The sequence below is a fragment of the Poecilia formosa genome, unplaced genomic scaffold (genome assembly GCF_000485575.1).
Source record: "Poecilia formosa unplaced genomic scaffold, Poecilia_formosa-5.1.2 Scaffold1052, whole genome shotgun sequence".
Lineage (NCBI taxonomy): Eukaryota > Metazoa > Chordata > Actinopteri > Cyprinodontiformes > Poeciliidae > Poecilia > Poecilia formosa.
Genome location: NW_006800991.1, coordinates 1 through 16,142, shown reverse-complemented (window position 1 = coordinate 16,142; position 16,142 = coordinate 1). Strand labels below are relative to the sequence as shown.

Here is a 16,142-nt window from a genome sequence, read left to right as displayed (position 1 = left end):
CCAAGAAGAAAACTAAACAAAACAGGCATTGTGCAAATTGTACTGCTATTGATAATAGTATTATCAATAGCAGTACAATTTGCACAATGCCTGTTTTGTTTAGTTTTCTTCTTGGAAAAAGTTATTAAAAACAAGTTTTTGTCTAAATTAAGGTGAATTCATGGTTCCTTTTTCCACATAATGTAACCGGTAGTGTTTATGATAAAAAAATAATAATAATAATTATGTGATCGGTATCGGTATCGGTGATCGGCCCTCATGGGTGATCGGTATCTGTGATCGGCCCTCATGGGTGATCGGTATCGGCAGGAAAAAACCTGATTGGCACATCTCTACAAATTACTATTGCTATCCTAGTATATCAACTAACAGCTAGAAAAAACCAAAACACGTACCTTCGTAGTCAAACTGGTATCAATCAGCGATGAATTTGTCCAGTTTAGATCATCTTGATGAAGAAAAAATGTTTGCAAATAGTGATATAGCTTCAAATCGTATTTGTGGCAGCTGCTTTAGAGTCCAGAAACAGTGTTAACTACAAACACCGGAACTAAAGATACACTGGATCGAGTCAAAACGGATGTTGTCTGACGTCATGTGAAAAGTGTCTACTGAAGCTGAGCTACGTGTGATGCCTGCTTATTCCACTATAACATAGAACACCACAACAACATTGAATAAACAGTAAGAAAGAGAAAGAGATAAAAAGATACTTTGAAATGCCTCTACAAACTAAATGAGGCAATTTTTGTCACACGTCACATGAAGTATGTTGTGACCTTTACAGTACTACTAAACTCTTGACTGCTCTGTTAACCTTCTGTGTGAGGACAACCAAACTGGGTCTCCACATTTATTTTATTCTGATGATAATGGATATTAAATCTGTTCCTCTCAGAATCAAAAAGCACGTAGTCTTCTGTTTTGGTGTGCTCCACTTCCCCAGAGGAACCGTCTACTAAGGTTTTCTATCCAGTTTAGGGAAACTTTGCTTCCTTTCTGTGTATCTCAGTCAGTTTTAAGTCTTCAGCTGTGAATTATATTGATGAAGCAGCTTTCCTGCTCCTGTAGCTTAGTGCTGTTCACACATAGAAACTGTAACTGTAAACATCTAAATAGATGATAGTAATGGATTACTGAACTTGGTTTCAGTCAAACACTGAGCTGCAGGTTCAAAGGTCACTTTCTTTGATACTCAGTGTTTACTTCCAAGTGTGGTTTTACAAGCTGTTTTAATTTGAATAGTTTCCTCAAGTAGTTCCTGGTCACACTGGAGGAGCAGTTTGTTTCATTTTAGTGACAAGAATTAGCTTTTTGGTTGGAGGTGGTTTAATTTCCCAAAATTGATGAACGGATGTCAAAATTAGATAAAGTGATGATTAAAGCTGGATATAGATTTTAAACACAAACCTCAGGGCTTAAAATCTCACTGTAACAAAAGGTAGCCATTCAGTTCTGCTTCAAACTGTTCCTCTTCCTGTAAAGTCAAGAGTCTATATCTTCTTCCTGGAAGCTCCACTTTGTTTATTACCCACTTCACTCAACCATTTAGATATCAGTGGGCAGAACTATACAGGAAGACTTCATGTCTGATTGAGTCACATGTCCATATTAAATCTCAAACTAACTTCTAGGAAAGAGAAACTTAAGCAGTTGCTATTCCTGATGGATAAAATGTCTCACAGAGAAACTCAGCTGGAGAATCTCTCTTCTTCCATCTGTTTGGAACTATTTAAGGATTCACCTCTAATATCACTATAATATTTCTGGACTAAAGAAACACAACCTGTTGCACCAGCTTGCAAATGTTCAAGATGCAAACTGTCTAATTAAAATAAGTTTTGCATGAAGTGTCTCTTGACCATTGCTTGAATCAGCTGCTTGCTTTCTCAGCCAGAGTAACTTCTGTCATTTCTCAGGGTTAACACCATAGGCAGTGGTGGAGAAAGTACTCAAAAAATTTACTTAAGTAAAAGTACAAAGACAAAAATGTACTCAAGTAAAAGTAAAACTACCACATTAACATTTGTACTTAAGTAAAAGTAAAAAAGTACTGGATTTTAAAAATACTTAAATATTAAAAGTAAAAGTACTTGCTGAATGCAATACCTAATCCCTAATACAATATCATTAAGTGAACCGATCATATTTAATTTTAATATATCAGAAATGTGCCATTTTAATGAGCAATGCCACAGATAAAGCATGTTTTTATTATGTTTACTCTCTGTAACATAGTTTAGACTTAAATATGTGATTCTATGCATCATAATTTCAGGGATGGAAACATCTTGTCTCCTGTCCTAACATAGCATGAACTTCACTGTTTTTGCCATTAGTGGCTTATATTTTGAAAGAAATCCAACAGAAAGGGGATGAAAAGAAGGTGAGTGGGGAAGGACATGCAACCAAGGAGCCAGTAGCTGAGTTATAGTCAAGACCACCTACCCAAGACCAAGTCAAGACCAGCACCCCATGCTGCGTGACACAAAAACATTAAGTTTTACCTTCAAAATTGCTTCTCAAATTGATCTGAAAAATCCACATTCACATAAAGCACCTAGATATTAAATACTTAAAGCTGAAATAAATTTAATCAGTAAAGATCCGTCCAGAAGAATCGGATTGTTCCTGAATGTCATGTCACTATATTGCACTTTGGTCACAGCGTTGTCCCATATATGTGACACCTCAGTCAACACCTCCACACAATAATTCAGGGAATGAGTGACAACTTTTTTTCATCGCAGATGCAACATGTGTCTCTGTACAGCTAGCTTTGGTAGCATCACAGATCTTACCTTTCTTTAAGCTTTCCTTCCAAGTGACGCTAAAAGTTGGACGAAGTCCCCACCATCTGTGAAAGCGAAGCGCTGCTGGTTTTACATGTCGCCATATCTTATGGTTTATGCAGCGCTATTATATAACTGACGATCAGACAGACATCTTCTCCCACTCAGAGGAAACCACTGCGCATGTCTTGAGCTCCGCGTGCGAGTAAAGGTGGAGGCGATGGGCGACAACAGACACTAAGTCACGTTATTGCTTGGATTTTACGGCGCCACCTTAAGACCCTGAACTTCACATTTTAACGGACAAAAACGAAATGCGACTTGGATGTAACGAGTAATGCGACAGTTTTGTAGAAATGTAGTGAAGTAGAAAGTACAGATACTTACTGTCAAATGTAGTGGAGTAAAAGTAGAAAGTATCCATTATTAAACCTACTTAAGTAAAGTACAGATACACAAAAATTGTACTTAAGTACAGGTACTTCCCTACTTCCCACCACTGAGCATAGGTTAACCCATATCCCAATCCTTTTAAACTGGCACTAAGAAAAGTATTCATACCACTTTACAGGAAACAGGCCTCAACATTATAATGACAATTTTCAAACTCAACAGTTTGAAGATCTTTCTTGTTCCTGTTATGTTCTGTGTAGTTCTTTTTGAGGTTTTCTGTGTTTAGTCCTGTCCTGTCTTCTCTATTGATTGCTTTCCAGGTGTGTCTAGTTACCTGATTACCCTCCCTGTGTCTCTTGTCGGGTCCTTGTCAAACGTTGTGTTTCCTTGTCTGTCTGCTCTCAGTGCTGCCTTTGAGTTTACCTGTTTCATCATTAAATATCATTTTGTCATGACTACCTGGACCTACCAGCATCTTCCTCCACAACCACACCATGACAGTTCCCTCCCTGTCTGTATTACAAGCTGAATGTAGCATGAAGAATTTTGGGGTCCCTCAGACTTGATAAAACAAGTTCTGGCCATTTACCATTTAGGAAATAAAAACAGCATGTATTTATAGCTTTATTAGCAACTGTAGTTTTTGTTCTCTAGTTGGATCCAACTGGGAATAAAACATGGAGCAGTTCAACCTGAACTGAGCAAGCTTTTTATCTCTACCCAGTCATTAGCAGACAGTGTTCAGTTCAAGGTGCTTCTCTGTTTCTGGTTTGCAAACGTCATGATGGGAGGAACCAGTGACACACCCGTCAGTTACCTGACATTTACACTAGAACTGAAGCCAGTTTCTGTTCTACAAAAGAGAAACTGAGTCATTACTGAGAGCTGAAATGGAGAATAGACATGTTCAAATGGATAATGTCTCCTGTTCCATCTGTTTGGATCTACTGAAGGATCCAGTGACGATTCCCTGTGGACACAGCTACTGCATGAACTGCATTAAAGATCACTGGGATGGAGATCAGAGGAGAAAGTCCAGCTGCCCTCAGTGCAGAGAGAAATTTAAAAGAAGACCTGTCTTGAAGAAAAACATCATGTTAGCTGCTTTAGTGGAGGATCTGAAGAAGACTGGACTCCAAGCTGCTGCAGCTGATCACTGCTATGCTGGACCTGAAGATGTGGCCTGTGATGTCTGCACTGGGAGGAAGAGGAAAGCTGTCAAGTCCTGCTTGTTCTGCTTGATATCTTATTGTGAGAATCACCTCCAACCTCACCATGATGCTCCACCATTAAAGAAACACAAGCTGGTAAATCCCTCTAATAATCTTCAGGACAACATCTGCCCACATCATGAGGAGGTAATGAAGATATTCTGTCGTACTGATCAGCAGTTTATCTGTTATCTCTGCTTAATGGATGAACATAAAGACCATGAAACAGTCCCTGCAGAATCAGAAGTGACTGAGAAGCAGAAGGAGCTCCAGGAGAGTCGACAACAAATCCATCAGAGAATCCTGGACCAAGAGAAAGATGTGAAGCTGCTTCAACAGGAGGTGGAGGCCATCAATGTCTCTGCTGATAAAGCAGTGGAGGACAGTGAGGAGATCTTCACTGAGCTGATCCATCTCCTCCGGAAAAGACGCTCTGATGTGAAGCAGCAGATCAGATCCCAGCAGGAAACTGAAGTGAGTCGAGTCAAAGATGTTCAGGAGAAGCTGGAGCAGGAGATCACTGAGCTGAAGAGGAAAGACGCTGAGCTGGAGCAGCTCTCACACACAGAGGATCACACCCAGTTTCTCCTCAACTACCCCTCACTGCCAGCACTCAGGGAGTCGACACACTCATCCATGATCAACATCCGTCCTCTGAGACACTTTGAGGACGTGACAGCAGCTGTGTCAGAGCTCAGAGACAAACTACAGGACGTCCTGAGAGACACATGGACAAACGTCGAACTGAAGATTACTAATGTGGATGTTCTACTCTCAGAACCAGAACCAAAGACCAGAGCTGAATTCCTAAAATATTCACAAGAAATCACTTTGGATCCAAACACAGCAAACAGATTTCTGTTATTATCTGAGGACAACAGAAAAGTAATGAGGGTAGAAGAACAACAGTCTTATCCTGATCATCCAGACAGATTCACTGTTTCTTTTCAGGTCCTCAGTACAGAGAGTCTGACTGGCCGTTGTTACTGGGAGGTGGAGATGGGAGGAAGAGGATTTGTAGCAGTTTCTTACAAGAACATCAGCAAAAAGGAAAGTTTTGGATTCAATGACGTATCTTGGTCATTATTTTATACCAAAGATGGTTGCATACGTTGTCATAACAAAGTTAAAACTCAGGTACCAGGTCCAGTTTCCTCCAGAATAGGAGTGTACCTGGACCACAGAGCAGGTATTCTTTCTTTCTACAGCGTCTCTGAAACCATGACTCTGATCTACAGAGTCCAGACCAGATTCACTCAGCCGCTACATGCTGGGGTTTGGCTTTATGATAAATCCTCAGCTGAGTTCATTAAGCCTAAATAGTCAGCAGTGATCTGAGGTCCAGTTTCTTTTAAATGTGTATTTTACTCTCCTCTCTTGTTGCTGAGAACTTTGTTGTAGTTTCTTCACTGCTCAGAGATCAGCTGTCTTTCTTTATAACATACTTTTGTTGATGACGGAGTTCCTTCGAGTGCTGCCCCTTCCTGTTTCTGTTCACCCATGGAGACTCTCACTGCTAAGGAGGATATTGATTCACTAATTACATTTACATTAATTTTTCATTTGTTGAAATCCGTGTAAAAATTAACTGATGGAAACTGATTGCTACGATCATCAGCAATCAGGAAATTTGTCATTATTTTGTTGGACGAAGATCAGATTATGATGATGCAAAGTTTTAAAAGTCAAATAGTGTTTAGTATGGGGTGTAAAGTGAAACATAAAAGGATGTCAGCAGCTAGAAACAACTTCCTGCTGTCAGTATAGACAACTATGATCCTTCTCAGCATTTATTGTAGTTGAAAGGGTAAAAATCAGGAAATGATCCATTTCATGACAATATTCTTTCCAAAGAAAAAAATTGTTTTTGAACATTGAAGCAAAGACGCCAAAGTGTGGAACAATGTCTTCGTTTAGTGTAAAAAAATTCACTTATTCATAATCTGTAAAAGATGTTTTCAGAAAGCAGTTCATTCATTTCTAGATTTAGCAGAGAAGCAAATTCTCTTCTGATTGTAGAGAAAAGCTGATTGTAGCTTTTCTCTACAATCAGAAGGTCTGAGTGGAGCTATCTAGTAAACATTGATTACATTAATTAAGATTATGCTTTATGTGTTTTGTTCTTTATATGAGACTTTATACAACGTCCAACGCCGTGTTTATTTTCTGCTTTAATGATCAGTGTGATGCTGTAATATTGTAAAAATCTGAATAATCAAAATTTATTTGTAACACTTAGTTAATTTTGATGATTTAATCTTTCATCCTGATGAACTTTTATAAAAGAAAATAAAGAATATTAAAGCTAATACCTTTTGAATCTGTGTGAGACATGCACACATTTCAGATTGCTTGCCAATCTGAAATTTGATTTCATATTGAAAAGGCCAACTCCAATTATGTAGTTTAGATGGTTTATTCAGGAGGAAATAGTGATGAGATACAGGTGTGTGTGTGTGTGTAGGTGTGTACGTGTGTGTGTGCGCGTTTGTTTGTAATACCTTGTGGGGATGATTTTCCTGACATATACTACGTTGTGGGGACCGGAGCCTGGTCCCCACGAGGGGAAATCCTGTTTTTGGGTCAGGGGTCAGAGTTAGGGCTAAGGTATGAATTGAGTTTTGGTTAGGGATAGGGTTAGGTATGTGATGGTTAGGGTTAGGAAAAGGGTAAAGGGTAAAGGTAAGGTTTAGGCTGTAGAAATGAATGGAAGTCAATGGAAAGTCCCCACAAAGATAGCAACACAAACGTGTGTGTGTGTGTGTGCGCCCGCACACGTGTGTGTTTATTTGAAATAGAATCGGCCTAGAGTACCACTGAAAATCCTAGAGTGCACTATGCCATCCATCCATCCATCCATCCATCCATCCATCCATCTTCTAACTCCCTTGTCCCTAGTGGTGAGGAGGGGAGCTGGTGCCCATCTCCAGCGAACATTTCGGGTGAGAAATGTTGGCGACCTGTACACCTGGACAGGTCGTCCATTGTAGGGCAACACAGAGACACAGGACACACAGCCATGTACACTCACACCTAGGGAGAATTTAGAGAGACCATTTAACCTGACAGTCATGTTTTTGGACTGTGGGAGGAAACCGGAGTACCTGGAGAAAACCCACCATGCACAGGAAGAACATGCAAACTCAGGCACTATAGCACCACACCTGAATAACTGACTAAATGCGACACTGAAACACACAAAGTAGCTTGTTAAACAAAGAGCATGTGGAACTACAAAACAAACAGATGCATCATGGGTAATGTAGAGCTAAATGAGCGCACTGACTTCTAACAAAATTGTTTAATTTTATATTTTATTTAATGTTTTTTAAAATATCAGGAAAAATACAAGACCTTTGCAATATTTATTAATTACAGTAACCATTCTTGCACAATTTACTCACCCTGCTGCCGTTTTACAAAATCAATGAATGATTAAAAAAGGGACGATGAATAAAAAAATACAGAATGAGAAAAGGTGAGAAGATTTAAATAAAGGAAGAATAATAAAACAATAAGATTAGAAATTATATGTACATTTAAATAATATAATGTTTATACTGTTGAAAATGAAAAGCAGATTCTGGATCAAAGTGATTGTGGAAGTGAATTAAAAAGAACATAAAATTACTTAGCAATAGTTTTTATCAAATTTTAATGTTTGTGTTGTAATCAGATATAAGGACAAAAATGTTTTTAAGTGTTACCATTTACAACATTTAGTTTTGTGCAGACAAGTGATTGAATCCAAAAAAATCTATTATCCAATTATCTGTGGCTGGATTATGTTTTGTTTGTTAGAAACATTTAATAGTCTGTAGAAATCCTTGAAATCAGTTAAAGATTTATTGCAATGTTAGTTTTCCTTCTTAGATTTTTAATTATTTTATTTGCGAGTTTTTATTTATTTATTTTTATTTCTGCTGTTTTCAAATTATTTAGAATTTACTATTTTTGGACTTAAAGAAGAATAATGAAGAGTCAGCACACAGCTTGAGTTATTACAGCTGGAAACTAGAGATCAGGCTGAAACCTGGGAGTATTGATGGACTCTGACCTGAACTCTCAGAGCCACATAAAGACAGTTACAAAGTTGGCCTTCTATCACCTGAAGAACATGTCCAGGAATACAGGACTAATGTCTCAGAAAGATCTAGAGAATCTCAGCGTCTTCACAGGTCTGTCAGCTGCAGCTGATCCAGACGCTGCTGCTGGAGTTCTGACTAAAACCAGGAAGATGGAGCACATAACACCAGTTTTAAAGTCCCTACACTGGCTCCCTGTAGCTCAGGAAATAGACTTTAAAATGCTGGTGTTAGTTTATGAATCACTGAAATAATACATTAAAGATCTGCTGTTGTCATAGCAACCTTCCAGATCTCTCAGGTCTTCTGGTTCATGTTTCAAGACAAAATTCCTGCTGGACATCAGCCGATTAGGACCAATTCTTGTGTCTGATCACCGCTCAACATGAGTTGCACTTTGGTGGAGTTTTTAGCACTGCTGGTTTACAGGAAGATCATGAGTTTGAATCTCGAACCAAGGACTTTTTGCATGGAGTCTTTGTGGGTTCTCTCTGGATAAATGTTCTTTAACAATCCAAAAATATGAGCAGCACTGACAGTTATTGGTTGTCAGTGCTGCAGGATCCCATCCAGGGTCTACTGGTAGCGCTCCTGTAAGGATAAATATGTCAACAATAGACAACAACTGAGCTAGTAAAACCTCTAGTAAAATCTGAAACAAAATGTAATTATTTAAATGGAAGGCTGGATGAAGTTTTTAATAGATTCCCATGAGTTACATTTTCCACTTTGCATTAAAACACTTTTCACCAGTTTCAGAAACCACTGGTGAAGCAGCAGCAGAGAGGAGGGTTAGATTACAACTAGGCTTTTTATGTTAAACTTTTACAGAGCAATGAATTGTCCCAGAAGTTATTGTGATAAACGATAATATTGTTGTTTTGAGACAATTTTCGAATAATCTAATGGTAATGGTATAATAATGCAAGAACGCATTCTTAAAGACATTTTAAATATCCAAAATAAACAAAACAACAAATAAAATTAATTATAAAGTCTTTGTAAACAAAATTGTCCTTCAAATAAAGGGCTAGTTGAGACCAAAACACCAAACTGAAGATTTTTATCATCCAGTTTTTGGTACAAAGAGAGAAAAGAGGAAAACAGTAAATCATGCTAATGGAAATTATTGAGCTCCCTTTAATTTATCATGTGATTTATTGTTTATTGTGACAGGCCTAGTTACAACCAATTAGACCTGAAACAACCAACAGTTTCTTTTATCTCATGGCCTCGGGTACTTTAAACATTCCTGTCTGAACTTGTCTGATTAAGTGAATCCAGACAAATAACAACTGTAAAATTTGGACCTTAGTTTGTAGTTTATTCATTGAATTGTATTCAGATGTAAACTTTTTTTATTTATAAAAAATAATGGTAAGGAAAAAGTGAGTATTTATCTCCATTTAGACGATGTGAAGAACTAATTTATTCCCTTCAGAAGTTCATATCTGAGAATATTTGGAACCACAAATGTTTACTGCAGCAACATGTTCAGACATTAAACTAACAGCCATTAGGAAAGATGACTCAGATTTCTGATGTATTATCAGAATTTATGTCTCATCCAAGTTTGCAGTTATTCAGGGCTTAACAGATATAAAAGCTTTCTATAGTGTCGAGAAAAGTCGAGATCATCCCATTTCCCCATGCTGGAGATTTTGGTTTAATAGTAACAACGAATAAAGTTATCTTTAAAACTGATTACACAGGTGACATCAAGACCCAACAGTAGAGTCAGACGGTAATAAAATTAATCTGGTTGTTATTGTGTCCTGCAAACTTTGCTTTATTTCTACTTTTTTGTATTTAATCATAAAAAATCATAGTTGGGCAGAAAGAGAGTCATGGAACAAGAAGAGCAGGTTTCCTGAAGAAAGGGGAAGTTTCCAGCCTGCATGTGGATAAAAATGGTTCAGACTTATTCCTTATTTCAAAGCATTAAAGGTTTAAAGAATAAAATCTAAACATTTTGAGTAATTGGATAAAACCCAGAATAAAATACTTAAATGAATAATAATAACTTATAATTAAGCCAATAATTAATATTGGTTTAACCAGTGGTTGATGTTGGTTTGATTGTAAGAATATTTACACTTACTCTTGTACTTATGGAAATACTTACAGGTGAAACAAGTAACTGTAACTTGGTATCAAATAATTAGAATAATGGATTATTCCTGATTTCTTTGCAGAGATGTCTGTAATAACTCACTTTATGATTATAATAAGAGTAACTAATAAGTAATGGTTATAATATTATAAATGAATGCTAAATCAGAGAAACTAAAAGGCTTCCAAGACGGTGATGGATATGAGATCATCTGTCCAAGTAGTCAGCCAATGAAACAAGTACAGCAACAAAGCTAGCCAATGCAAACACACCAAAAGGGTGGATAAACCCTATAAAAGGTGGATGCAAAAGAGGAATCTTTGGTTGGATCCTTCAGGCAGCTTCGAGCCAAGACCTAGCCAAGATCGAGATGCAGCTGAAAAAGAGCCGGGGCAACAGAGCCGAAGACTGTTCTGTACATGGGGACCAACCCGTTAGCCCCGCAACATGTGGCTTCAAATTGCACTTCTCTCACCAGCTGGGTTTGGGACCCCAAAGATAAAGACAAAGACCAAGGCAAAGATGAAGATAAAGACAAAGGCAAAGGCAAAGTCAAAGAACAACGGCAAAGAGGAAGAACTAGTGTGTTCCTTCCATAGGACCAGCTCGTCTACATCTCAACGGACCAGAAAGATTGTGAGACGAGGAGAAAGGAGCTACAGAGTTGCAAGACAAGAAGCTGAGGACCGCTATGCACAAGAGGAAGTCGCCCTAAGACCTGAGACCTGCTGCTCCAAGTCAGTACTCTTCCTGTCAGCACCCAAGTCCTGTTGACCTCACCATCAAAGCGGAGACAAAAGCTCATCAGACCTGCAGGGACGGCTGCCCTCATCTATCAGCGCTGTGAGCCTCCTGCTGCTGCAACACCTTCATCAGGCCGGTTCTGGGGTTCAAGATGCCAAACTCCGTCCGTCTCTCAAAGTTTCCCTTTTTTAGTTCACAGTGTCAGCATTAGGGAAAGATAGCTTAGATTATTGAATTTACTTATTTGATTATTTCTGCTACTGAATTAAGCTGTACTGACCCTTGCTTATTAATCAAAGTTTACTTCAGTTCTGGACAGGGTCAATCTCAGCAGATTTAGGAAACTCAATTCACCCGTTAGATGGAGAGCTGGTAGCACATCTCCCTCCTCTGAGAAGGGGAAGTAGAGAGTGACTCAGAGATACAATTTTACTATTTATAGAGTCCTTTAGCCAACACGTATAACTATGCATCAGATTGTGCAACATAGCATGACAGGTTAGTAATCCAACAAGCAATAAGCATTACATTTTGTCAAATGACATCGTCAAAGTCAACAAGGAATTACACATCAAGTATTTTGATCAATGCTCCACTTATTACTAATCAAAGGCTACTTGATTTGTTGTCTAGGCAAGTAATCATGATATAGAATTGATGTGCGAGACAAGATTTGATCCACAATCTTTTATGGATCAGATCCATAAAAGCATAATTTGCATGTAACGTATGTAGCTCTGTTTCACTGTGCTTAATATTAACACTAAGATAAAAACAGGATGTTTTCAGTTTTCAACGTAACTGCAATTTCTGTTTTCTATTTGGATTCAACCGGGAATAAAACCTGGAGCATTTCAACCTGAGCTTAGCAACCTTTTTAAATTCACTCAGTGGAAAAAAACATAATGATGGGCTGGCAGACAGTGTTCAATTCAAAGTGCTTCCTTCTTCTCTGTCACTCTGGTTTACAAACGTCATGGTGGGTGGAACCAGAGACACTCCCTTCAGTAACCGGATATGTACTCCTGATCCAGTTTCTGTTGTTGGGAATGAAAACTGAAACAGTCATTGTTACTGAGAGCTGAAATGAATTAGAGAAGAGTTCAGATGGATAAAATATCTTGTTCCATTTGTTTGGATTTACTGAAGGATCCAGTGACTATTCCCTGTGGACACAGCTACTGTATGAGCTGTATTCATCACCACTGGGATGGAGAAGATCAAAAAAGTATCTACAGCTGTCCACAGTGCCAAAAAGAGTTCACACACAGGCCTGTACTGAAGAAGAACATCACTTTAGATGCTTTGGTGGAGGATCTGAAGAAGACTGAACTACAAGCTGCTGCAGCTGACCACTGCTATGCTGGACCTGAAGATGTGGCCTGTGATGTCTGCAGCGGAAGGAAGAGGAAAGCTGTCAAGTCCTGTTTATCATGTCCAGCTTCTTACTGTGAGGATCACCTACAACATCACTATGATGCTCTACCATTAAAAAAACACAAGCTGGAGAATCCCTCCAAGACTCTCCAGGACAACTTCTGCTCTCGTCATGATGAGGTGATGAAGATCTTCTGTCGTACTGATCAGCAGTGTATCTGTTATCTCTGCTCTATGGAGGAACATAAAGGCCATGAAACAGTCCCTGTTGCAACAGGTGTGACTGAGAAGCAGAAGGAGCTCCAGGAGAGTCGACAACAAATCCAGCAGAGAATCCAGGACCAAGAGAAAGATGTGAAGCTTCTTAAAAAAGAGTTGAAGGCCATCAGTGTCTCTGCTGATAAAGCAGTGGACAGTGAGAAGATCTTAACTGAGCTGATCCGTCTCCTCCAGAAAAGAAGCTCTGAGGTGAAGCAGCAGATCAGATCCCAGCAGGAAACTGAAGTGAGTCGAGTCAAAGATATTCAGGAGAAGCTGGAGCAGGAGATCACTGAGCTGAAGAGGAAAGACGCTGAGCTGGAGCAGCTCTCACATACAGAGGATCACAACCAGTTTCTCCTCAACTATCCCTCACTGCCAGCACTCAGGGAGTCGACACACTCATCCAGCATCAACATCCGTCCTCTGAGACACTTTGAGGACGTGACAGCAGCTGTGTCAGAGCTCAGAGACAAACTACAGGACGTCCTGAGGGACACATGGACAGACATTGAACAGGCAATAACTGAAGTGGATGTTCTACTGTCAGAACCAGAACCAACTGCCATGAAAATCGCTGGTCAAAGGACTGCACATGCCCCTGATCACTTCAGTTGGACACGCAGGCCATTCATCGCCCCGCACCGCTCCATAGCCACTCCCCACCTCCACCCCCTATCCTCTCCTTTCTCCACAACCGACCCCATACCGCAACCCTCCATGAGCATCACACTCTTCCCCCCACCTCCACCTCCATTCTATGTAAGGAGGAGATCAAGAGGATGAGCGGGGAGACGGCTATGAAAACAAACTGGCCTAGAAATCTTGGTTCTGGTACTGGCACCAGGACAATGACCAAACAAAAGTTCCTTGGAGTTGGGCCGTGCAGAGATCTTTGGAGGGGCAGGGGCTCAACATTAAAAAGAGGCACATTTAACAAGATCTTAAAATAACATAACAACATAGCAACCACCCATATTAATCAAGAATCTAATATTTAATTGGGTCATACTATATCACTGTCGTGGGGATAATGCAAAGCAAATATAGTCTATGTTTTCCTAATAGGAATAATGTTCTTTCTGCTGCTGAAAGAGCTGGAGGGCTGAGTTTATCTGAGACTGTAGTTGTTAAATAGACCATAGGAGAGAAGGTTGCTGGTTATGAAGTTATGAAATAAGCACATTTCCTGCTATTTCACTAAATAAACCCTGATAATATCTGACTGTTTAACCTCCATTGCAACTTGGCTGCAGACTGCTCTAAACATCGAAAAATCTCAGAGGTTAACTCTGCATAATTTTTTTTATGTAAGCACCTCTGAGAGATCTAGAATTTTAAGACAAAGACATATCAAGGCAAAGAAAACTCAGTAGCCGCTGGTAGGGCCCGTCTAGACATTCAGGGCCCCTATAAATACTTGAATTGTAACACAGACCACAAACCTAAACCTGTAGCATTCCATTTTTGACAATGACAATGATTTTACTTTAATGTGTTCAGTAGAGATAAAATGGGGTTAGTGCAACAGAGGAGGTTTTGGTTGCCTGGGCTTTATGGGGTGGATTTTTTCCGATCTGTCAGCAGAACCACCTGGTAGTAACATTAGGTTAAGGTGAAGTGGAGAGCGAACAGTGAACAGGTGGTACCAGAGATTTGAGCTGTCATGGTGACAGTCATGGTACCGTTTCTTTATATCAGGATATCTAGTTCTGACCCACTACGGTGGGACCGACTCAGGCTGCCTGTAGCGAACCGAGCATTTAGTCCAGCACCGGAGCAGAATGATAAAATTAAAGTTAGAAGTTTTCTCTGCAGCCGAACCATTTCTGTGTTTGGGGGTGAGGAAGGTTTTTCCTGCTATTACGACAAAGAAACGTTCTCCGCCCTCCTCATCCTTACTTAGAGCTCTGTGTCTTAACCACATGGAGGCAGAGGCACTAATAAAAGATGAAAAAAGTGACTTACAAGCAGGAAGTGAAGATACTTGTCTAGAGGGGCAAAATATTTAAAAGTTTATGAACCACTACAGGAAAAGTTTAATCTCTTTTAAATAGATTTTTAGTTTTTGGGACACTGAAAGCAGTTTTTTTCTGGGCTGATTTAACAACCTGAAAGATGATGCTGGAGTAAATCAGAGTGGCATGGAGGAGCAAGATCATTCAGAAAAACTGATGTTCTGGGATTTTTAGTTCTTTGGAGCCACCTACTGGTAGTTTGGTGCAGCTGCATGCAAGTCCTTCAGCCACATACTCAGAAAAAATGGAAGCTGGTGGAGACTCATGCATGCAGATATCACAGGAAATGACATCACTGAACTAATGAGCCCTTAAACCGATGATGGGACCCAGCATCTCCAAGAGACTGTGGTAATTTGGACTAAAGAAACATGTCAAGGAATTTCATAATACTTTAAGAGTGAATACCTCAATAGTTTCAGGTTTTTGGTTTAATTTGTGATTTTTCTATACATGATAAAATCATTTGATGTCAGTTTAGTTTTAATCAGGTGAATGTTATGAATGTATTTCTGTTGAGGAGGCTTTTTATGGAGAGCCATTTGCGCCAAAATTAAATAAATAAATAAATGGGTTAAATAAATAAAAAATGAGTAAAATAAATAAAAAAATGAAGTAAATGAGTGAAATAAATAAAAAATTTGTTAAATAAATAATTTAGCTTTTTCATTAAACCAATTTTCAATTTATTTATTTTTCATATCAATTTCCCAATTTCTCTTTTTCATTTATCTATCCTTTTATCCATTTACCCATTTTTCATTAATCTATTTTTTAATTTAACCGTTTTTCAATTTCCTTTTTCCATTAACCTGATTTTCTATTTCCCAGTTTCATTAATCAATTTCTCATATATCCCTTTTTTTACTTACCCATTTTCTTTTATCTATTTTTCATTTACCCATTTTTCATTAATCTCTTTATCTATTTACCCATTTTTCATTAATCTATCTTTTAATTTAACCATTTTTCCATTTCCCTTTTCCATTAACCCGATTTTCCTATTTCCCACTTTCATTAATCAATTTCTCATATATCCCTTTTTTTATTTACCCATTTTCTTTTATCTATTTTTCCTTTACCCATTTTTCATTAATCTCTTTATCTATTTACCCATTTTTCATTAATCTATCTTTTAATTTAACCATTTT

At 38.6% G+C, this 16,142-nt stretch overlaps 2 protein-coding genes across 2 annotated transcripts; both read left to right on the top strand.

The window, feature by feature from the left end:
• Nucleotides 1-4,075: 4,075 nt before the first annotated feature.
• Nucleotides 4,076-6,622, top strand: LOC103132433 (tripartite motif-containing protein 16-like). Its single transcript, XM_007544240.2, has one exon. The coding sequence runs from the start codon at nucleotides 4,076-4,078 to the stop codon at nucleotides 5,717-5,719; it is 1,644 nt and encodes a 547-aa protein (XP_007544302.2). The 3' UTR covers nucleotides 5,720-6,622.
• Nucleotides 6,623-12,405: 5,783 nt separating this feature from the next.
• Nucleotides 12,406-13,735, top strand: LOC103132434 (E3 ubiquitin/ISG15 ligase TRIM25-like; the record flags this gene model as incomplete). The annotated part of the gene is made up of 3 exons (XM_016667392.1): nucleotides 12,406-13,130; nucleotides 13,356-13,518; nucleotides 13,588-13,735. Coding segments are annotated over exons 1-3 (996 nt in total), but the record flags the coding sequence as incomplete, so codon positions are not given.
• Between the last annotated feature and the right edge of the window lie 2,407 nt (nucleotides 13,736-16,142).